General features: G+C 38.0%; 1 protein-coding gene across 1 annotated transcript in view; it reads right to left on the bottom strand.

Annotated features, from left to right (window-relative positions):
• The window catches only part of LOC148946676 (E3 ubiquitin-protein ligase MARCHF6), a 117,646-nt gene extending 93,502 nt beyond the window's left edge, over positions 1-24,144 (bottom strand). Inside the window, exons 1-2 of the mRNA XM_089096326.1 lie at positions 24,111-24,144; positions 3,360-3,461 (exon numbers count right to left, since the gene is read on the bottom strand). Coding sequence (XP_088952452.1) covers positions 3,360-3,384 — 25 coding nt within the window. The 5' untranslated portion in view covers positions 3,385-3,461; positions 24,111-24,144. The remainder of the gene's footprint in view (positions 1-3,359; positions 3,462-24,110) is intronic.
• Positions 24,145-24,637: the final 493 nt, after the last annotated feature.

Here is a 24,637-nt window from a genome sequence, read left to right as displayed (position 1 = left end):
TATTTCTTGAAGTTCCCAAGTCATGCTTTGCCCCGTTCTCAACACACGGCTTAGTTTTTTAATTATTTCTCAATAAATGACTCAGAAGAATCAAATTCTATGAACCGTTATAATTGACGTACCTCCGTTTAACCATTATTCGAAACTATGTTTCTCCATTCTTCGGCTTCTGTGATCACAGAAGCGAAATCTGACGACGGGAACGGATTCCCTACCTCAATTTAGCTTTCAATTATTTTTCCAGATTTTTTTTTTTTAGATTTTACCAGAGATGGCGAAATATTTTCTTCTCCTCAAAAGTAGGAAAAATGGAGATTATGAATCAAATTTTATTTAAAACAATATCAAACAGCATTTAACCAATTAACAAGTAGAACCAATATCTATAAACTCAACTGAATAATCTATCTATAGTTTGATTTTACTAGCAAATACAGTGTTTTTATAATGAAATTCCTGTTTGTTTTGGTTAGAATGCAGCACAGAATGTATCGACTCTTTTATTTTCCTAGGGTTTTTGCAACAATTGTTGAGATATACAGATATGAATTTACTGGGATAATAAAGATTTCAGATTTTCTACCTTTTATCATGAATAAAACAGACCATAAAAATGTTGTAAGAACAATTACGAGATCCTTCTATAATTAACCATCATCAATTTTCAGGATATCAATATTAGAATTATTCAAACAAATACTTCAATCTAAATCCCCTATTTCTCCTTTAAATAGATTTTCTCCTTGAAATGATATATAAGAAGGAATAAAAAATCTTAAAAGTGTACGCCCTTTTTCCCGGTGATATTGAATCGGAATGGGTGGAAATTACATGTGGCGCCCCACAAGGTACCAAATTAGCAGCTCTTCTTTTCCTGGCTGTTATCAACTATGTACTTTCTGACTTTGACGATCGTTTTAAATTCGTCGATGATTTGTCTGCGCTTCTTAAATACCACGTAAAGGATTCGCAAGCTGTAGCCCAGTTCGACCCAAATTTTTCGATCAGTTTAAATCACAGTGTACTGCGAACAGTCTTCAAATTAATGAGAATAAATCAAAGGTTTTGAGGTTCAACCCACTTAAACGCGATTTTACCTACCCCGCGACTTCGTTCCCTTCTGCTTCGTGTGCGACTATCTTGGGTGTCACCTTTAGTGTGGACTGTTCGTTCTCTATTCATGTACAAGAGATGGTTAAGAAGGGACATTATGCTATGCAGACACTGGTGGCGATGCGCCGCCTAGGTTTTCCAGTGTATAAGCTGAAAACCGCGTACCTCACTTTTATTCGACCCATCCTTGAATATGCGTGTCCCGTCTGGGGCCCACAAGTTCATCACATAGATTACTTCAGTGATGATTTGGAGGGGATCCAGAAACGAGCTGTAAAGATCATTCTTTGCGACAAATATGTAGATTACAGCTCCGCTCTGAAGTCACTTGAAATACCAAGCCTTCGCGATTGCCGTTTTCAGCTGATGATTCGTTTTGGCCAGTTTTTATTGTCTAGTCCTGTACATAGTACAATATTACCACCTAAAATGCCTGTCCGCGGAAATACCAGAAGGAAAAGCAAACTTATGCCCGTCTCGTGCCGCACAAACAGACTTAGTAACTCCTTTGTTCCTTTTTTTACAAGTGCTTTTAATAAAATGTAGAGAAGTGTTTTCATGTAAAAAACAGCGCCTTTTAGTGCATTTTTTTTAATGTGTCTATGACACCTGTTTTCATTAAAATGATTCTGATTCTGATTCCTTTGAGAAAATGAACATTATTTATATTTAGCACAAAATTCGAGAATGACAGAAACTTCAAGAGATCACAAAATTGAGGGTTTAATTAGGTTTGAAGGCTTCCTCAAGGCATTTTGAGTTTTATCAAAGGAGCAGTGGCGGTTCTAGGCATGTGCAGGGGGAGGGGGTCAGATGCCCCACCCCTCAGTTTTTTTTCTGAAATTTGACATTAAATTAATTTTATTTTATATTTTCACACCTACTGTGGTATACCTTGCCTCTCCAGATTATGAAGCCTAAAACCGCTACTTCGCAGAAGGGTGCTATTTGATGCCAAATCTATGTCTATTATACTTTTGGTAGATGAAAAACAGTTCTTAAGCTTTGAAAAAAAAAATCTCCCACAAAGCAGCACCATTTAAAAATTACAAATTAACCAAAGCCATCACAGGTGAACGGTTGGCATTCAGGAATTGCAATGCTATGTCCGCCAGGGCAGGCGTTTGAGTCCTGGTGTTGCGGGTTATTTGGTTTTGGACAGGGATCAGTGGTATGACAGCAAGCTCAACCAGTGTCAGCTTGGTTCCAGACCTGGAGAGATATGGGGGAAAAACAGGAGGCGTCGGATGACTTTCCCCAGCCACTCTTGGTTGGGGAACTCCTGATCCAATACAGAAAAACACAAGATTGGTACTTGTGTTGTGCAACCATATGAAAAAGAAAACTGTGTCTGCATATGAAAAAGTAAAGGAATTTTCCCTGTGCAATATGTTGATATCAGAGCAGAAAAAATGGGTTGATTTCAAACTGTGAACATTTTCAATAGGCTAATATTAAAAGTTAATAAACCAACTTTGATTATTGTTCTAAGTTATACATATATTTTAATCCCCAATTATTCCATTATATACAAATAGATACATTTACTACATTTTAATGAACTGTACGAGCTGGCCCCCCACCCCCTCCTAAAAAACTGGTCTGAAGGTGCTATGTCAGGAAAAACTGTAGACTAAAAATCATCTAGGTATGAAACCGAGGTGCAAGTATAACAAATAAATACGACTTTCCTATCATTAAATTTTTGCAGAAAGTGATTCGCCATTTTTCTAAAAGAAACTAAATGGACCCCCCCCCCCGGAAAAAAAGGCCAAATAGAGTTTATAACATCCAAAGCAATTTTTTCTCATTCTAATTTTACCCAAATAATGTTCTTTTATCTTTAATAGAATTAGTTTTAGAGAATTTCCTAAATTTGGCAAAAGACAGAGAAATTTGCAAAATTAGACAAATTGGGTTCTTCTAGGTGTCACAAAAAGGAATATTTTTTTGCAAGTACTCAAGACAAATGGTTAGACTAAAATAGTTAAACCTTCTCTTTAACAATTTAAATGTCAGCAGGTGTTTTTAACATAGCTTACATTTTATAAAAGGATATCTTGATATATAGAACAATATATAAAATATCACGAAGTCTTCAAATGGGAAGAGAAGACATAGACTGTATGTAGGAAAAGATAAAAATTTGGGGGAGCCCTAAGCCAATAGAATTATGTGACATCCTTCAGAATTTTTTGTTTACCAAATTTTAAAGGACACCATCCTGTATTTATTTATAAACATACCTGCTTGTTGCTCATCTTCATTCATTTTTGAACAATGCTCTTTTTTCGTCTTCTTCCTCCTTAGAATTCTTAGACAGAAAGACAATCATGAAGTAGCAACATCTGAAACAGGAAAATATAACAAAACTAACATAAATTATACCCAGACACAAGAGGTAGAGGAGAGTCTTCCATAGATTAATCCAAATGATACCCCATGAAAAACTAGGCTTAAGACATTTTTAAACAGAAGGGGATTTCAGTTTGCTGCATTTCCAAATGAAACTGTCCTGTATTTACACAAAACAGTACCTGCTTGTTTTTCTTTTTCATCCATTTTTGAGAAGATGTTACAACCAAGCTGCATGGTGCAACTGTGTTCAGCAAAATGGATGCTCGATCAGGGTGTTGGTCACTAGTGCTCTCAAAACAGTATCAGATATGACGACCTTCAGCACTATATATGGTCACTATCGGTTCCTGAAAATGCCCTTTGGCCTGCTTTCAGCACAAGATGAATTCCAGCATCGCATGGAAGAAACCTTTGAAGGGCTGGAAGGGGTAGCAATTATTTTTGACAATGTTCTTGTATATGGAACAAGTCAAGAAGAAGATAATGAAAGATTTTGAGCTGCTATGGAAAGAGCACTAAATAAAGGTGTGAAGTTCAACAAAGATAAATGCAGTTTTAGTACAAGCAGTGTATGCTATTTTGGGCACATAATTGGAGCAGATGGATTGAAATCAGACCCAGAAAAACTGAGAGCCATCAAAGAGATGCCAAGACCTCAATGCTACAAAGAACTACTTACTCTCTTTGGAATGTTGAATTATCTTTCAAAATACATACCAGATCTGTCTACTAGAAACAAAAGCCTGCAAGACATACTCAAATTGGAGCAGTTTTTTGAGCCCAGAAAATGAACAAACGCCGTCGGAACTCAAGCAGTCTATTGTGTCCAAGCATTTCCTTCTTCAACTACAGCAGCTTAAATGTGGAATTGAAAGTCAACACGTCCAGCCATGGCTTGGGAACACACCTCTGCTCTGATGGAGAGGTAGTAGCCTATGCATCCTGTGCACTTAGCAAAACTGGACAAAAATACTCTCAACTTGAAAAGGAGTTATACACTATAGTATACGGGTGCAAGCATTTCCACCACTACGTCTATGGAAGACACGTCAACGTAATAACCGATCACCGCCGCGTCGAGACAATAGTCAGAAACCCTAAGACCCTCCCAAGGGTGCAGAGGTTAATGCTACAACTCCAGCCTTACGATCTTCATCTGCACTTCCAACCAGGCTCGGAAATACCAGTCGCCGATGCTCTTTCTCGCCTACACCTTCCTGATATCGATAAGAAGCTAGAGACGGAAATAAACGTGTATGTACATCTGATATCTAGACACCAACCTACAAGCGTTGATAAGATTCTACGAATCCAGGAAGAAACTGTCAAAGACAGTCAACAGAGGATTTTGTCAAAAACAATCAACAAAGGCTGGCCGAAGTGCAGCAAAATGTGCCAGGCAGAGGCATGTCTGTTCTGGAATATCCAGCACAAACTGTCAACAATCAGAGGCATTATTTTCAAAGGTGAGAGATTGGTCATACCCAAAGCATTACAACCAGACATCTTGAAACAACTCCATGCTGCACATCATGGTATAGAAAAGACCAAGCAAAGGGCTCGAATGGTGGTTTACTGGCCAGGCCTGAATACAGACAAAGAGCATTATGTCCAGAGTTGCAAATATTGTGCCAGAAAATGTCATCAAACCAGAAAGAGCCTATGATCAATCATGAGATGCCAATTTTGCCATGGCAAAGAGTTGCATCCAACCTATTCATGTTGAACAATATTGATTATCTCTTGACAGTGGACTATCATGGCCATTTTTTTGAAGTGGACAAACTCCGCTCCACTACATCAAAGGCCATCATCTCTAAACTCGAATCCCTTTTTTGCCAGATATGGCATTCCATCTATACTAATATCTGATAATGGCCCTCAGTACTCCTCCATTGAATTTTAAGAGTTTGCCAAAACTTGGGGATTCACTCACAGAACATCAAGTCCAACATACCCCCAGTCTAATGGCCTTGTGGAAAAAACTATCCAGACAGCAAAGAATCTCCTGACAAAGGCCTCGGGAAATAATGAAGACCCATACTTAGGACTGCTTGAATAGAGGAACACACTTGTGGATGGACTAGCCTCGCCATCCCAACTTCTAATGAGTTGTCAACTAAGATCTCTTCTCCCATGTACCACTGGCCACTTAAAAAAGAAAGTGGTCAGCAGTCGTAAGTTCCTGGAGAAACGTACAGTTCTTCAAAGACAACAGAAGCGTCATTACAACACGGCACCTAGGCCGTTACCATCAGTCGAGGTGGGGAAATTAGTTTATGTGCAGAAGGCTCCAGGTGGGAAATGGAGCGCAGCAAGAGTAATTGCCCAATCTGAGTCCCCGCGATCTTACATAATCGAGAAAGAGGATGCATCTGTCATCAGACGGAACATAATACATCTCTCAAACCGCCTCAGAAACGACTCTGAGACAAAAGACATGGGTGATCAAATTGGGAGGGTTTCACCCCCAATTGTTACCCCAAACAAGGCTGTTCGGCTTCAGAAATCACCTCCACCGTCGGTAAATCAGCTCTACAGATCGCCGCTCTGCTCTTTGCCACTAGAACAGTTGAGGACAGAGATCACCCCATCAGAATCCCCATTTCAGCCATGTGAAGCAGCACCTGGTTCCCAATCTGGTGCCAGAACACGGTCTGGAAGAGGGATCATCCCACCAAAGAGATTGAACCTGTAAACAGTTATATGTAGCAGAAGTAGGCACTGTGTAGTCCCAGAATAAAACACCAGGGAAGTGAGCCTAGTGCCTTCTTGAATTTTGTTAAGAAGAGTACGAGTGTAAGTGTCAGAGTAGAATTAATTAGTGCATAACTGTTATGTGTACATATAGTACACACTAGAGAAGCGAGCCTAGCGCCTTCTCGTGAGCTATAATAATTCTTAGTGATATTTCGCTCCTGCACGGTATAGCAAAAAAAAAGTGTACCCATGAATCATGTTGTTCAAGGTTAAAAGAAGGGAGATGTAGTGTTTGATATTATATTATGATTGCTTGCTTGTGCTTTAGTAGCATTAGTGCTTGTGCTGTGCTTCCACTTATATTGCTTTTTGTTGTAGGAGCCTGGGTTTAATAAAGTCATTACTCAAGATTGTTGCAACAGAGTCTTGACAACAACAGATAAATTAAAAGAATCAAATTTTGATGCTAATTTAAAATAATCAAAATTCATCAAGTTTAATGCTACCCATCAAAGGTTACAAGCCTGAGAAAACTTGCCCATTATTGAAAAAGGGGTGAAACACCCCCAAAACATCAAGTGCTCTTAATGAGCATTACATTATCAGATTCAGCATATCAAAGAATCCTCCTGTAGAGGTTTCAAGCTCCTATATACAAAAACGTGGAATTTTGAATTTTTTTATTTTTTTAGAAGAAAGATCATGGATGCGTGTTTTTTTGTTGTGTTTTTTTCAGGGGTATTTGTCTAGAACCAGTGATTCTAGAAGATCGGGCGGGCTATTTTGATCAGAAATCAAAAGTTTCAGTGCCCTTTTTGAGTGACCAAATATATTGGAGGGCAGCTAAATTGGGCAGTTGCCGGAGGCCCCCCGCCCACCCCCTTTTACCCCAAGGTCGTCTGATCAAAATGGTGAGAGAGCCATTTTACTTAGAATAGCCAAAAGATCCAATAATTATGTCTTTGAGGATAACTTGACCCCCCACAGGTCTGGGGGGAAGGGCTACAAGCTAGGAACTTTGCCTTATTGTTTACATATAGTATTAGTTGTTGGGGAGTATACAGATATGTTTTGGAGAGGGAATTTTTTTTATGGGGAAAAGGGTTTTTACATGTGAGGATATTTTGTGAGAAATTTTTCGTGGGGGAAGGGAATATTTCATGGAGGGAAGCAGATTTCCAAGTATCATTTAAAAGCAATCAGAAATTAAATCGAAACACAAGTTGTTCACCTAAAAGTAAGAAACAACCTCAAAACTTAAAACAAACAGAAATTACTATGTATATGAGGGGGGTAACCCATTCCTATATTCTTTGTTATTTGCACTAAAGCTTTTTTTAGAACTTTTAAAAAAGCTTATTACTCTAAGTAAACAACCCTTGTGTTTCATGAGTTATTCTGTGCTTCAAGTAACTGGAACAAAAAGTTAAACTTAAGCCAAAACGGTGAGGTAATGAGGAGGGGGCAACCCGCTCAAATACATAATAATTTATGTTAGTTTTAAGTTTTAATGTTGGTCCTTACTTTCAGTTGAAAAACACTTGTGTTTTTTATTTAATAAATACTAGGATTCACTGTTTAAAATATAAAAGTAATATACCAAGTGGACTATTTATTTATCTGTTAGGTGGGTAGGGGTAAAGTGTAGAGAAACAAAATACAATGGCAATGACTGGTGGGCTGTATATTTATCCATCACCCAGGTAGGGGTATTAAATATAATAAAAATATACCAAATGGGCAGCATATTTTTCTAGTCGCTGTCACTACTGTTGCAAACCCTACTTTGAGTCCTTAGTGGCACACTGTTCATTTTTTTCTTTCTTTATTTGGTTTGGAGAAATAACCTAATACATATAATTATATTCTAAATAAGTTGAAATTTCACAATCATATATTCCAAAGGCATATTGTACCAATACATTAAAATCTAGGGAGGAGGGGGGTTAAGTATCTTTTCAAAATCTAGAAGGGGGGGAGAGGCTTTTTTTCAATAAAACACCAGCAAAGATATTTTTCAGTGAAAATACAAAATAAAAATTAAAATCAAGAGAGGGGAACATCTGGGGTGTATACTATTGCAATACTATTGCAATTCTGCTGCAAAGTTTAGCACTCTGGCTACATAGGAGAGGTTTGATAAATTAGCTGAAGTTTAAGGTTTTTAAAAATTTTAAATATTTTAGATTTGAATGTAACAAATCCATGCTTGTGGAATATAAGACTGTGAAATATCAACTTACCAATGAATTTAAAACTGAATTTAGGTTTTTAACCTGTTTCTACTAGCCAAATCTGTTCTACTGTTCTAATGTTCTACTGTACTGTTCTACTACTACTAATCAAAATCTGTTCTACTGTATTGTTCTACTCCTAATCTGTAACTGAATGTAAGTTCTTAACCTGTTTCTACTAACAAAATCTGTTCTACTGTTTCTACTTGCCTCTCCCTTTAAGGGCTCAAAACAGGACTAACAATGGTAGCAAATAGAATATTTGAAAGAAGCATAGACAGGTACATCAAGACGTGTGTCCATTTTCTATCTTGCAAAGTAATAAAACAAAACAAAATATTAAAATTTACCCTTTTTGTACTCAGTTCCCATCAAAATTTGGTACACAATCCAAAAAAAAAAAAAATATAAAATAGATAAAAATTTCAAACCAAACCAAAATAAATAACAAAAAATTGATTTGAAAGGAAAATTGATTATGACATTTAAGCATAATACATTTTCAGACAGCTTTTTTCACGTTATTATTTCTTATAAAATATCACCAAGCTGGTTTTTAGTCCAGTTTTGCAGGCAATGATGTAGAAGAGCATAGCCTCTTCTGCCCCCTATAGTTGATGGCATAATTTTAGGGGTTATTTTAGGATAGTACACGTTTTACTTCAGTGTTGCAGCATATGGAACACCAAACACCCTCCTCCAAGGAGATGTAACTTGTGCTTCTTACTTTTAATTTATTTTGATTCCAGTATACAAGAAGCAAATAATTATGGCATCTACAGAGCCATTTCAAGCTGTTTTAAGGAAGCTCACCCTCCCTTCTATAGTACCTATGGGTAGTAATGTCTTATAAAAAAAAATAATAAAGGAACTGATTATGATTCTTTGATTGGAACTATGAACTGAATCTTCAAAGTCAATAAAAATACACCACTGGGGAAAATAAGGAAAGGGCAAACCATAAATTATCCCTGTTATTAACCTATGGTAGGGAGGGGGTCACATATTTAGAAGAGGGTCAAGGTTGGATAGAGATTTAAACCAATTTAGGTATGCAGTTATTTTTAACTATGAATTGAATCTTCAATGTAAATAAAAATATACTACTGGGAAAAATAAGTAAAGGGCAAACCATAAATTGCCCCTGTTATTAACTTGTGGTAGGGGGGATCATATATGTAGAAGAGGGTCAAGGTTGGATAGAGATATAAACCAATTTAGGTATGCAGTTATTTTGAACTATGAATTGAATGTCAATAAAAATATGCTGTTGGGGAAAATAAGGAAAAAGCAAACCATAAATTGTCCCTGTTATTAGCCTGTGAATATAGCAAAACAAAAAAGAAAAGACAATACTTCTATATGCATTGAGTAAGCTGTATATGTAATTTGGTTTAGTCTCATATCTATATTATTTCAAAATTGTTTTTTTTAATAGTGAGTTAGTTGTAACTATTCTTTACTAAACTTCTGTTGGGATTGCAGATCATGAATATCATACCATGCAAAATTAAACTGTAAAGTGGTCTGCTGTAGCAAGAAAATGTAAATGGGAGCAAATGAAAATGATAAATCTGACAAATCCAACATTTTTGACAGCAGTGAAAGTGAAAGAGAAATAGAAGCCAAGAGATCAAATTACAAATTAAATAGTGAAAGAGCCATAGATAAAACTCATAGATCCATCACTGGTACAGCTTAGGTATCACACAATAAAGCAATCTCCATGGATGAACAAGTTCTAAAGGATACACAATAATAACAAAATAAAAGTACCATGGGATTCCATAATTGATGTTCTCTCTGAACATAATAATTCTTGCTGTGACAAAAGCATGCCCCTTTCCCTCATGTTCCAATATTTAGCTCTAGGCTATATAAGCTCTAGGCAATATTTAGCTCTAGGCTATTTTTAGCTCTAGGCTATAAAAGAAAACACTAGTAATGAAATTCTGGGTAAGGTTTACATTAACAGACTATTCAGATAGCTAAGAAATAAATTTACCTCTATAGTCAGAATTGCACCCTGAACCCAAATGTAACATTCATTTGTGTCCGATTTGAACTTTACCCCACCCCTATATATACCTATTCAGGTTATATATTTGCATATTAGGGAGGTGGGGGCAAAGTTCATTTATGATGCAAATGAATAGTAAATTTAAATTCAGGATACAATTCTGATTATAGAGGTAAATTTGAACTTAACCAACACTCCTCAATTAGACCCCAGCACCACGCCGGCAGACCAACCAAACGCCGCCAATGACAGGCCCGGTTGACTGCCGGCAGAGGGGGCGGCGTTCAGCTGAATTTGAACTAATTTTAATGCAACTCTTTATTGCATCAACTGCAAAGTTGGAGCTTTTCTTTTCTTGTGTGGTTAATTATTTCGATATTCCTGATTAGAAATCAAGGAAGGCTTGCACTACCACCACATTTTCGGGGATTTCCCCAAAAATCAGTGTTGTCCCAAAAAAAGATTTGGTTCCCCAAATCTCCAAAAATCACCTAATCATGATGCCACCCCTATTGATTTATCACTAGTGACTATCCCTGCCAAATATTACTTTGAATACCTTAATTCTTCACTACTCTCTTGTTTGTTAATTTTTGTCTCTTGTGTTACTTTGCATAAAAACCACAACAGATACAATACAATTGCAATATACATGGTTCTTCATATGTTGACAAAAGTACTGTCTTTATAAAATGAGATTAAACCATTTTGAATGCAGTTTCCCAACATCATTGGTAGTCAAGAATTTTATTTTTAAGTTGAAATTTATCAATAAAGAAATTTATCACCGAAATCGTGGCTTGTGCCTTTAATATCCGACGCAGAGTATGAACTTCTCGTGAAAATGCAGGAGAAAAATGGTTTCAATTGGGACTGTGCTTGGTGCAAATCAAATGTGACCACCCCTAGATCCATTATCCCTCCCCAACCCGCAGCTACTATCCAAGATATTACTACTGTGATCACGCAAGCAATAGGAAACCTTCAGAGTAGTCTCTCCAATACCATTGCGCAAACTGAGAGTGCACTTAGAGCTGAGCTAGGTTCTATAAAAGACAAAGTAAATAGTGTGGAAGTGGCCCTATCCTCAAAATGTAGCGTGGATGAGACGAAGCAAATTGTGCAAGCAGAAGTCAGAGCACATAGTGCTAACTTTCAGCAGTCGTTACAATCCGAAGTACTACAGATCATCCATGCTGAAAAAGACCGAGAGTCACGGAAAAACAACATTGTTGCATACGGTATCGACGCTTCCATTGATGACACTAACGCTCTCAAGCAGTTTTTAGCAACCGAGTACGGAATCAATTGCGGTCCCATAACTAATGTTCGTCGCCTAAAGCAGAATATACAGGCTAGCGATCCAACCCGGAATACGGCACCGCCCCTTTTGTTTACTGTGTCATCCTTTCAAATTAAAAAACAGATCTTGAAAGAGTCTTTCTCAAGGAAAGGAGCAGTACAGTTCCGCCATGATCGATTGAAACAAGATCAAGAGAGATATAAAGCACTTGTTGCAGAGCTTAAGGACAGAACAGCTGGTGGTGAACAAAACCTCACAATCCGTGACCTCTGTATTGTGTCAAAAAACCCAAAAAGCGGAGGAGAAGTCCCTCCTCCGAACCCAATGCAGATGTAGAATTCCAAGTTGTGAACTGTGTAAATAATGTAAATATGGGTGTTACCGAACATGTTAGTGCTTTTTCTACGGAAAGACTCTCATCCATGACTAGAGACAGCTCATTGGAGAGCGAAACAAGCTCTGGAAGCTACTACACTGCTAACTTGAAAGCGCCAGCGACCACTTTAGGCAAAACAGATGAGGACTCAGGTCAGCCAGGCAACGGGACCAACGACCGGAGTAAGCAACACCAAAAACGAGTAAGTACAGATTTTTATGCTCTAATTACTAACGTCGACCAACTTCCTAACAAATTGAACGAGCTGAAATCCGTGATTTATTCCAAAAATTATGATTTGGTCCTATTGACTGAGGTTTGTCCCAAGTCCAGTAGAAACAGGCTCGAAAATTCCCATGTTAAGATTCCAGGGTATGGTGTCATGTCAAACCTACAGTCTTCAGAAGGCAGGTGTGGCACGTTGGCGTTTTTCAAGACATGTTATACTGTACAATCATTATATCTTCCAGGTAACTCACAATTTGTCGAATCTGTATGGTTCGACCTATGTGATGACGGCGGTGGAGTAATAACCAGAGTAGGCTGTATTTACAGAAGCCCATCTGCCTCTGATTGCCAAGAAACTGAGCGGACAATAGCAACAATGCTGCATAAAGCAACTATGAATTACACGGGGAACCTTTTTTATAGCTGGTGATTTCAACTTCGCTGACCTCATATGGAAGGAGGGATATCCGTATATACCTGTACTTACGAACAGAAGCAGAAGCACGAATCTATTCACAGACTGCCTTCACGACCTTAATCTCTACCAGATTGTCGAAAAAGCTACTAGAGGCTGACTTTTCCAGAGACCGACTCTACTGGACCTAGTGTTCTTACGGGATAAAGACCAGCTTCAGAACATAAATTACTTACCTCCTCTAGGAAAGAGCGATCATCTAATCCTAGAAGTGAATGTGTCATTTTGTAAGATAAAAAATGATTACACAAAGAAAACTTATGTAGACTACGGGGCGATCAGAAAAGAGCTGGAAGGCGTAGTTTGGTCACCTTTACTTCAAGGGGACGTCGACCGACAATTGGCTAACCTAAAGGACGAGCTACTTACACTTAAAAAAAAACACACGTCAGTAAAACTCACGCCAAAGCCCAAAACACTGTCTTTCATGACCCCCGAGATACGCAAGGAAAGAAACAGGAGGGGACGGTACTGGAGAAAGTACAATAAAGGAGGGAAGGAAGAACACTACCAAAAGTTTGCAAAAGCTTGAAACAAACTAAGAAGCCTAACTAAACAACTTTACGCACGGTACGAGTCCAAGCTAGCTGATGATAGTAAGAATAACCCGAAGAAGTTCTGGAAGTACGTATCAAGTAAGGACCACAGCAGACGGTCAGTAAAAGCACTCAGTACAGATGATAGCAAGGAAGTGACCAACTTGAAGGACATCACCGAACTCCTCAACAGGCAGTTTGCGTTGGTTTTCACTAATGAACCAGATGGTCCTCTTCCTCATAGCCCACCATACAACATCCCTAACCCGATGCCACCTATTCTACTCTCCCCCCCTGTCGTCCAAAAGCGACTTGAAGCGCTAGACGTCAATAAGTCCGCCAGTCCTGATAACTTGCACCCAAGACTATTGCCATAAACTACAAGCCATAAACTACAGACCCATCAGTCTGACCTCAGTAGTGGCAAAAACCCTTGAGCGGATTGTAAATGCTGATATTTTGACACATCTCCATAATAATAATATACTTTCCCCCGACCAGCATGGATTTCTGCCAGGAAAATCGGTTGAGACCAATCTCCTTGAGACATACAGCACCATAACAGATCACCTGGAGAAAGGAATCCCTGTGGACCTGATTTTACTGGACCTAGCCAAGGCTTTCGACAAGGTACCACACAACCATCTCAGATTGAAACTTTCAGCAGCAGGTCATGGACTTTCTGACTGGTCGGAGTCAGCAGGTTCGACTCTTCACAACTAATGGCGACAAGGTTTTCTCCGAACCATGTGATGTTGTAAGCGGAGTCCCCCAAGGTACTGTTTTGGGCCCTACCCTTTTCCTCATTTACATCAACGATATGGTGAATGGAACAGAAAACAACATCACTCTCTATGCCAACGACTCCACGCTGTTTGAGCCAGCAAACCAACAAAGTCTGCAGCGTAACCTTCATAAAATCCAAACGTGGGCACAAGACTAGCTACTTGAATTCAACACATCAAAGTGCAGTGTCCTTCACTTTGGAAGCAACAACCCCCGTCACCAGTACAACATGTCCAATCCCAATTCACTGGCTAGCTTAGTACTAAAGACAAGTCCCAAAGAAAGAGATCTAGGAGTGCTGATAGATGAACAACTGAAGTTCCACAGCCACTGGCAACAAGCAGTTTCAAAAGCAAATTCAAGCCTTGGTCTCCTCAAACGCACTATAACCAGCCGCTCCCGTACAGTCTTTCTAAGGCTCTATAAGGCTATAGTTAGACCCGTTTTGGATTTTGGTACGTGTCTCACCTCCCCTTCTTATAAGAATGATACCAGTCTAATCAAAGGAGTTCAGAGACGTGCCAAGAAGTGCATAGCTGGCCTACGAGATCTCCCGTACAAGACTGGAACGCATGCAGCTGCCAACACTCGTCTTCAGATACCACCATGGTGATATGAAGCTGATCTACAAGTATAATACACAACCAAATAACCCCCCTCTTTACGAAACATTCCAGTCAGCACCATACGAGAAGACACTCACATAAGCTGTCAAAAAGTTCTGACAAAACACAAACGCGGCAACACTTCTTCTCTAAGCCTGTTGTCAACGACTGGAATAGCCTTCAAGTTGAAACGGCGACTGCACCTACAGCTTGCGTCCTTCAAGTCCAGACTTGACAAGGAATGGAATAATAAGCCATGGAAATATGAGTGGGACTGTCCGTCCCACTCAACTACTGACTGATGCCAACTTTATCATATTGAATGTCTTGCTAGGAGGCTGATGCCTCTTGTCATACCCAACCATCTCACATACTCGATCCGAAGTTGCTGTTGTGCGGCGGTGTCAGCTCTATACCACTGAGAATGGTCTTTACGGGCCATACCTACCTCGTGGCCACCGCTACCGAGTGGGCTTAAATTGCATCTCTCCAGCAGACCTCTCCGATGGCGTGTCACTGGGCCCTAACACAGTGACGAATTTTTGCCATCATTGACCCGGAGCACAACAGATCCAGTATGGACCTTAATTTGCTCCGAAGTGCGAATTAAGGTAAGGTAATTAAGGTAACAGGACGCATACACTATACAAGTTCATTTGGATTTTGAAATTGATATTCAACAGATAGTTGCAACAGCTAAATTATAAGTTTGCAGAATTTTTTTTGCTATTTTTAATTAAATTATTTTAATGTTTAATACACAATTATTGAACACCTGATAGATTAAATAAAATACAATCTTCTTTCTGAAAAAACTTTACACCCCCCCCCCTCCCAAAAAAAACTTCTATTGAGACAAAATTTTGCTATAGAGTATGTACAAGGTTGGGGAATTGAAGATTAAAACGGAAGTTACCCTAAAAATATGATTCATAAAAAATGTAAATGATTGCCTGTAGGGGGGGGGGGGGAGGGATAGGAGGCTATCATTATTAAGTGATACTACTTATTAAAAGTAGGGATGCCAAAAAGATAATTATTTTTTCTCAATTAAAGCAGAGATGGAAGAAACTGATATCAAATTTCCTGGAAAACCATAGAAATATTTTGATAGACCCACAACCCCCATTAGGACTTGTTTATTGTCATGGGTATTTTTGGATTTCTCATAGGCTACTGGCCTAATTCAAATTTTGTGTGTGCTCCCTTTTAATTAGATTCCTTGGATCTTATTGAATGCCACGGCAAATCTATGACTTAGTTTTCCAATAATTTGAGGTATATCTGAATAATTTTGAGCATTTTTGTTGTTTGATCTTTATAATTTTTAAATGATAATACCTCCAATTTCTTTTTATTGAAAGCAGAGAAACCAAAAAGTTAGTTATTTTAGTAATTTAAGGCAGAGATGGTATCCTATCAAAGTGGTATCCAGAGGGAGGGGGGTTAGGGACTTGTCATATTTAAATGAGAATACCTCAATTTTTTATTGTAGGCAGGGATGCCAAAAAGTTATTTTTTGTTTAATTTAAAGCAGAGACGGTATCCTATCAAGACAGCATCCAAAGGGGGGATGGATAGGGGGGCTATTTTAAATGAAAAATACCTTGATTTTTTTTTTAATGAAGGCAGGGATGCCAAAAAAGGTATTTATTTTCTTAATTTAAAGCAGAGAGGGTATCCTATCAAGGCAGTATCCAGAGTTGGGGGTAGGGGGCTATCTTTCTTAAATGATAATATCTTGATTCTTTTTTTTTTTTTTTTAATTGAAAGCAGGGATGCCAAAAATTTTTTTTTTTAATTTAAAGTGGAATTAGAAGAAAATGATATCAAATTCCTTGGGAAACCATAGAAATATTTTGATAGACCCAGGGCCCCCATTGGGATTTGTTCATTGTCTTGGGTATTTTTGGATTTATCAAAGGCTACTGGCCTAATTTGGTTTTTGTGTGTCCTCCCTGTTAACTAGATTATTTTGATCTTATTGAATGCCATGGTGAATCTATGACTCAGTTTTCCAATAATTTGAGGCGTATCTGAATAATTTCAACATTTTTGTTGTTTTTATTGTACCCCTTTACTTATTCCCTCAATTTATTTTTCCAAGGAGCACTAAGCTGTTTAATGTCATTTTGCGTGTTTGTTTGAACCATATAGTGACCTTGTTAATTATTAAGTAAATTATTTTTTTAATGTAAAGCTGAAATGGTATCCTATCAAGGTGATATCCAGAGGGAGGGGGGGGGTTAGGGAGGTATTACAATTAAATGAGAGTATCTAAAAAAAAATATTGAAAGCAGGGATGCCAAAAAGTTAATTACATTTTTTTTTAAATTTAAAGCAGAGATGGTATCCTATCAAGACAGTATCCAATGGAGGGACGGGTAGGGGGGCTTTCATTTTTAAATGAAAATACATTGATTTTTTTAAATGAAGGCAGGGATGCCAAAAAAGTTATTTATTTTCTTAATTTAAAGCAGAGAGGGTATCCAGAGTGAGGGGTAGGGGGCTATCTTTTTTAAATGATAATACCTTGATTTTTTTTATTGAAAGCGGGGATGCCAAAAAGTTAATTTTTTTTTTTTTAATTTAAAGCAGAATCAGAAGAAAATGATATCAAATACCCTGGGAAGCCATAGAAATATTTTGATAGACCCAGGGCCCCCAATTAGGATATGTTCATTGTCTTGGGTATTATTGGATTTCTCATAGGCTACTGGCCTAATTTGGCTTTTGTGTGTGACCCCCTTTAACTAGCTTCCTTAGATCTTATTGACTTGACTTACTGACTTATGTCCCATCCATCCTTGAAGGTCGTTTTGGGGCCTCTTCTTTAACCAGTTCATTGATATGCCTCCTTTAGGTGCTTCTGTTGTTGGCCAGGCAGCAGAGTTGTGGCAGGTTGTAGGGTGACAAGTTTTCTTTCCATCTCTTCAGAGGGCAACCTCTGGGGCGAGAACCATGCACTCGTCCATCAAAGGTTATCTTTGGGAGACAAGTGCTAGCCATGCGTTGGGTATGTCCAAGCCATTTGAGTTGTTGTAATTTTATTTTGTCCAGTATTGTAAATTTGACTTCCAGATTATGGAGAAGCTTGGAGTTGGAGATTCTGTCATGGTAGGTGATACCAGCAATGCATCGTAGGGATTTGGTTTCAAAGGCAGCTAGGCGGCATTGATTGTCTGTTTTAAGCGTCCAGGATTCACAGGCATAGATGGCGATCAGAATAATGAGTAGAAGAGTCTCGTTTTGAGAGTTGTTGCTAAGTTCTTATTCCTCCAGATGGGCATCAGAGCTTTAAAACTGGAGTTTGCAAGTGTCAGGTGTCTCTTGATGTCTTTGAGTTGGTTGTTATCAGAAGTAAGTAAGCTCCCGAGGTAGGTGAAGCCTTCCACCCACTCAATGGTATCTCCACCAAGCTGAAGGCTGAGATTTACCTGTGAATCGAACTTGCATGAGCAAAGCATGGCTTTCGTTTTTGAGGTGTTGATGGCCATCCCAAAGAGGTTGGTGGACGAGTGAACAGTGTTAGCGTGAGATTGTAGATCTTGAAGGGACTCAGCTATTAGGTCTATGTCATCAGCATGTGCTAGTTTGTCCATCACCACTCCCCCAACAAGGGCGCCGGGTGGGTTGTCTTTGAGGGAAAGGGCTGCAGTTAGGAAGAGACTGAACAGCTCCAGTGATATTAGGCAACCTTGAAGTACTTTGGTAGAGGTTTTGAACCTCTTGGTAAGTCCTTTTCCTGTCATGACGCAGCTACTTAACTTCTTATACATGTCTTTGATCAGCAAGATCAGGTTGGATGGCATGCCAAAGTGAAGAAGGAAGTGCCATAGACCTTCTCTCCATATCCAATTGAAAGCTTGTTTAAAGTCTATGAAAAGGTGGTAGATGCTGCAGCCAAGTTTGCTATACTTTTCCATGATCTGCCAAACAGTGAATATCTGATCAATTGTTGTTCAATTAGGTCAGAAGCAGGCTTGGTATTCTGGAATGACCATTGAGGAAATGGCTTGTATGTGCCCAAGCATGACTCTTGTGAGGATTTTTGCAGCATGGCTGGTAAGACTTATTGGGCAGTAGTTGTTACAGACAGCTTTAAAGCCTTTCTTATGCAGGGGTATTATTGTGGCTTCACACCAGGGTGAGGGGAAGTGACATTTTTCCCAAGCAGCTGTGGCAATTTTGTGGTAAAGGTCAAGGAGTGGTTTACAGTTTACTTTCAGTAGTTTGGGCTGGATTCCATCAGGGCCGGCAGCTTTGTTTGTTCTCAAGTAATCTTATTGAATGCCACGGCAAATCTATGACTCAGTTTTCCAATAATTTGCGGCATATCTGAATAATTTTAACATTTTTGTTGTTGTTTTTTTTCTCAATTTTTTTTTTCCAAGGAACACTAAGCTGCTTAACATTATTTCCTGTGTTTGTTTGAACCATATAGAGACCTAGTTGATTATTAAGTAAATTACTTTTTTGATGTAAAGCTGAGATGGTATCCTATCAAGGTGGTATCCAGAAGAGGGGTGGGGGGGGGTTAGGGAGGTATTATATTTAAATGATAGGATCTCGAATTTTTTTTTTCCATTGAAAGCAGGGATGCCAAAAAGTTAATTATATACTTTTTTAAATCTAAAGCAGAGACAGTATCCTATCAAGGTGGTATCTGGAGGGAGGGGGGGGGTAGGAAACTAACATATTTAAATGATAATACCTCGATTTTTTTTTATTGAGAGCAGGGATGCCAAAAAGTTATATTATTTTTTTTAATTTAAAGCAGAGATGGTATCCTATCAAGGTATCCAGAGGAGGGAGGGACCATAGGGAGTTTTCATATATAAATGATAATCCTTTGAACTTTTTTTTTATTGAAAGCAGGGATGATAAAAAGTTTATTCTTTTTTTTATTTAAAGCAGAGATGGTATTCTATCGAGGTGGTATCCAGAGGGGGGGGGGGAGTTAGGGAGGTATTATATTTAAATGACAATATCTTGAATTTTTCTTACCAAAAGCAGGGATGCCAAAAAGTTTTTTTTTTATTTAAAGCAGAGGTGGTAGCCTAGCCTATCAAGGTGATATCTAGAGGGGGGGGTAGGGATTTATCATATTTAAATGATAATACCTTGAATTTTTATTGGAAGCAGGGATGCCAAAAAGATTTTTTTTTTTAAATTTAAAGCAGTCATATTTAAATGATAAAACCTTGAATTTTGTTTTATTGAAAGCAGGGATGCCAAAAAATTCTTTTTCTTTTAATTTAATGTAGAGACTGTATCCTATCAAAACGGTATCCAGAGGGGGGGGGGGGGTTAGGGAGATATTATATTTAAATAATAACAATAAATATATTTAATGATAAACAGCATTGATCATGCTGGTGGCATGCCACCAACATCTCACTGGTGGCAGTGTGAAAAAATCATTGGCAGCATGCCAGCAGCATGCTGCTGCTGCTATTTTTGGTCCTACTGCCCCCAGACTTCCCTTATCAATGCGGCACCCAGTCTATCCCCCCTAATGTGCAAATATATACCCTGAATTGGTACATATAGGGGTGGGGGTAAAGTTCATTTCCAATGCAAATGTATGTTAAATTTGGATTGAGGATATAATTCTGACTGTAGAGGTAAGCTTGAAGTTTACCCCCCTCCCCCAATGTGCAACTATAAAGGATTCAGGATAGGATTCTGACTACAGAGGTTAGTTTATATCTTAGCTACCTGAATAGTCTGTTAATACAAACCTTACCCAAAGTTGCTGTTTAATAATATGTAAAAAGTTCCTTTCAAGCAGGCTTTCATATTTTTCTATTTTAACACATGTTGTTAAATCATTTTTAGGCATTTTATTCTTATTGATTCTTTTTTATAAAATAGGGTGCAGTATGCCATATGCTAAATTCTATTTTAGCTACTTTTGGCTAACTTGGAAAGGGGTTAGGTTAGGAAAATAAAACTTTCAGGGATGGGTCTATAGGCTAAAATATGTCATGGGAAGGTAGGTATTTTGAAGTACCTACCTCCACTCCTTCTCTCTCTAGAGGATCCTGACCTTTGATGACCTTTAAAAACCCTGTGTGTTATAAAAGCGAAATCTTGCAATTCAGCTTCACAACTTTACTCAGATCCACTTTATAAGGTTTTAAAGATATGCAAATACATTTCTTAAATTTTGAAAAAAAAACAACATCTGCTTAAATGAAGTACAGCAAAATTGTTTTCAGCTTCTCAACTTTACTCAATTCCACTTTATAAGGTTTTGCAAAATACAGCAACCATGAAGTCCTTCAGGGCTTGCTATAATCTCCAATTCTGGTCCCCTCCTCCTGCCTGTCTCCAGCAAAGTGAACACTTCCAGCTTATCAAGTGTGGGGATTTCATTGTAGCCAATGTTTACTTGCCTACTAATTACAATAATATTGTTTTGGAGCAAAACTTTGCTATTGCTTGCAAGAGACTTGGAGTCTCAATAAAGAAAGTACTAAGGGACGGCTGACCATTAGTGATTTTGGGAGACTTCAACTGTAATATTGAAGACAGCAGCAAATCTCGTGCCCATGCGCTTTTAAGTTCACTTCCTAATGGATTCAAGCTAGCCATGAAAAACAAGCAATATTCTTTTATAAGTGTCTCTCAGTCTGTGTCTAACATCGATCACTCTATTAGTTATAATGTTGAGCTACCTACAATACAGGTAGGACTTGATGGAATGTACTCAGACCATCTGCCCCTGTCTGTCACTATCCCATGTATGGTGAATGCTTACCCACCAAAACCTAAACCAAAGCTCATGAGTGACTGGAAAAGGTCTCCTGCTCTTTATTACAACAAAAGTGTGACAAAGTCCTTGGAAAAATTAAAGTTCCATTTCATCTGCTCCAGTGGAATGCTGACTTACCGGATAGTGAAATAAGACTGCAACTGAACCTATACTTTGCTGAAATATGCCACATTTTAAAAGTAGCTGAAAGCCCAGCTGTTCTGAGTGTTGAATTGTGCTGTACATCTCAAGTAAAAGGATGGGCCATAAACTCTGATTGGTTAATGCAAAGGCTGCAGCCAAAACTTGGCTGCAGCCTTTATTTGGCATGAATGTGACAGGCCTAAAAGTGGTGCAGTCACTCAAATTTGTATTTTTACTGTGCAGAAATTTGTAAAAGAACTGCATAGACAGCATAGTGCTTTAAAACTTGAAACTGTGTCAAAAATCATGGATAATCCTAATCTGATTTGGAATCTGCATGCAAGGCCTGCTGAGTACAATAATCCAACTTCCAGTATGATTGGTGAGAAAGAATGGGTTGATTATTTTAGTGCGGAATTTGCAGCCCCAGACGAGTCAAAAAACCCAATGTTTTACAAGCAACTAAGTCCCCTCCTTACCACAGAGTTAAATTATTTTGTTGTAAAACAGTAGTCAAATCCAGGACGTGTGCAAAAAATTAAAGAAAAAATCGCCAAGTGGGGCCGATAAAATATGTTCCCATCATCTATTGAATGGTAGTCACCATTTATTTGAACATATTGCAATTGCTTACCAGATTATTATGATGCATGGTGTTGTACCAGATTCATTTTGCTTAGGATCTATAATGCCTATACTGATAAAAGGAAAACCTGCAACAGAACCTTCTTCTTACAGACCGATAGCTATTTCCTCTATTTTTTGCAGGCTTTTTGAATTGATAATATTAAGTGGCATTAGGAAGTATTGCAAGGTCCCTCCCCACCAGTTTGGTTTCCAGTCAGGAATGGGATGCACTCACGCATTACATGTTGTAGCAAATGTTCCGTTAGATGCACACATTTCTAATGAATTGCTGGCTATTGGTGAATATGATGTATGCTGCACATTTGACATACATGCACAGATAATGCTAGAGTTATGGAAAAATGGTGTTGACTCAGCTATTGTTCAGCCTCTTTATGATCTGTATCACCAACTAAATGTGTGTTTATGCATTCCTAATGTAGAACCCACTAGGAAAATCCCTGTAAAAAAAGGTATTTCTTTGCCAGAGTTGTTTATTAATAGTATTTCCGAGGCGCAGTCCTAAAGTCACTACAAGCTGTATTCTAAAAGGAATAGATGTGACCATAATTGGATTTGTGGATGATATCTTGAATTTTTCTTGGCAAATAACATCCCTAGAAAGTAATTTTAATATCCTGTGATCTCAGTATGGTGATATTGGCCTTAGTTTTAATGTGTCAAAATCTGAAGTAATGTTGTTTGATTGGAATAAGTCTCCAGTACCTCACATTCAACTAGGACCCCAGTCTGTTGAGCCTGTAGAGTCACTAGTATACTTGGGACTGCCCATTGGTGACACACTGTCATCTACCCATTTGCTAATCATCACACATATAGAGTGTAAAATTAGAACTGCATATGGGGGCACAATTTCTTCAAAGAGAAATCTTAATAGGTTTTCACTAGCTAGAACTTATAATGATGTTGTGGTGCCACATATACTATATATACCACCATTTTGGAGACTTCTGCATAAAGAAGATAAATTTAAAATCTATAGAATTTTCTTCAGATATTTGAAGTTTCTGCTGCAAGTTCTACTGAAAACAAGTAATTTGTACCTGATCCTACAATATGCAGTAACTGATCCATTTTCTGCAGTGAATCAGTTGCTTGACAAGTATTGTGCTAAGTTGGAGGGTAGCAGCCATCCTTGGATACCTCTACTCTTGTCACTTTGACTGATGTGTATTTTCTGTGTTTATGATGGGTGTACAAATAAATTAAATATAGGGGTGGGGGTAAAATTCATTTCCAATAAAAATGATTATTATATTTAAAATGCATCAAGTGGTATGTTTACTTTATTTGTAAGTCAATAATATGATTTGCAAAAAAAATTTACCTAGCCTATAGTTTTGCCTGTAGACCCATACCTGAAAGTTTCATTTTCCTAGGCTAACCTAACCCCTTTCTAAGATAGCCAAAAATAGCTAGAGTAGAATTTTACCCTATATTTTTCTAGAATCTCTTTTTTCAGCAGAAGAGGGAAGAAAATATGAATTCTCAAACTTTTCAAACATATTAAGCCTAGGGTAACACACCAAGCATTTGGATGGCAAAATCCCCCCTTCAACTATCAAATTGCTCAAAAATTTCTATTGTACCACCTAAAATAGACTTTTTCATAATCGGATTTGTCAATTTTTAAACAAGTATATAATTAGTTTTGTTGTTTATCCCTAAAATAACAATATTTATTTTACCATCTACAAAAAGATTACAGTAGAGCATAAAAAAAAGGTCAACATCTATATTAAATTCCCTTTGAATCTAGAGTGAGCCCCTTAATAGGCCTAAATTATCGTTCTCTTAGAAAAATCTGTGCCATTCCAGACTCACAAAAATATTTTTTGAATGTTTGTCTTCAGTTTCATCTACAGTATATTCGTCAAAGTCAGAATTTCTTATTGCCATCTAATATAAAAACTTTGGGTAGAGTGAAAAATGGCGGTAATCCGGAAAAAAATTATAGTCAACACCAATTACCCTCTGGCGTTTCTTGTAGACCCTGGCGGCCAAATCAGACCTTTTTGGGATCTGATGTAACTGTGACCAAAATGCCGAAATTACACTGAATCCAAGAGAAAAAAAGAGCAGCTACGATGGAATCTCGGGGATTCCAAGATTTCAAACTGATTTCAATACCAGTTCCGTGTCCTGTTAGTGAAGGTCCAAAATTCAGTGGTACAATTTGTAAATTCTGCAAAGGGGATCTCTTGTTGTTAACTATAGTTATAGCCGAATCAGAATATAAAATTGTACCAAAAAAAAGAAAAGTAGAGGATTTGGTTGAACTCACACTAGATTTTAATTTTATTCCACTTTTCGTTATAGAAGTCGTTTTTAAGGAAAGTAGATTCCCGATA

This window comes from Artemia sp. Qi Xiang Cuo, chromosome 11, assembly GCF_049724085.1.
Source record: "Artemia sp. Qi Xiang Cuo chromosome 11, ASM4972408v1, whole genome shotgun sequence".
In the NCBI taxonomy this organism is placed as follows: Eukaryota; Metazoa; Arthropoda; class Branchiopoda; order Anostraca; family Artemiidae; genus Artemia; species Artemia sp. Qi Xiang Cuo.
The sequence above is the reverse complement of the archived record's forward strand: the minus strand, read 5'-3'. Positions and strand labels throughout refer to the sequence as shown.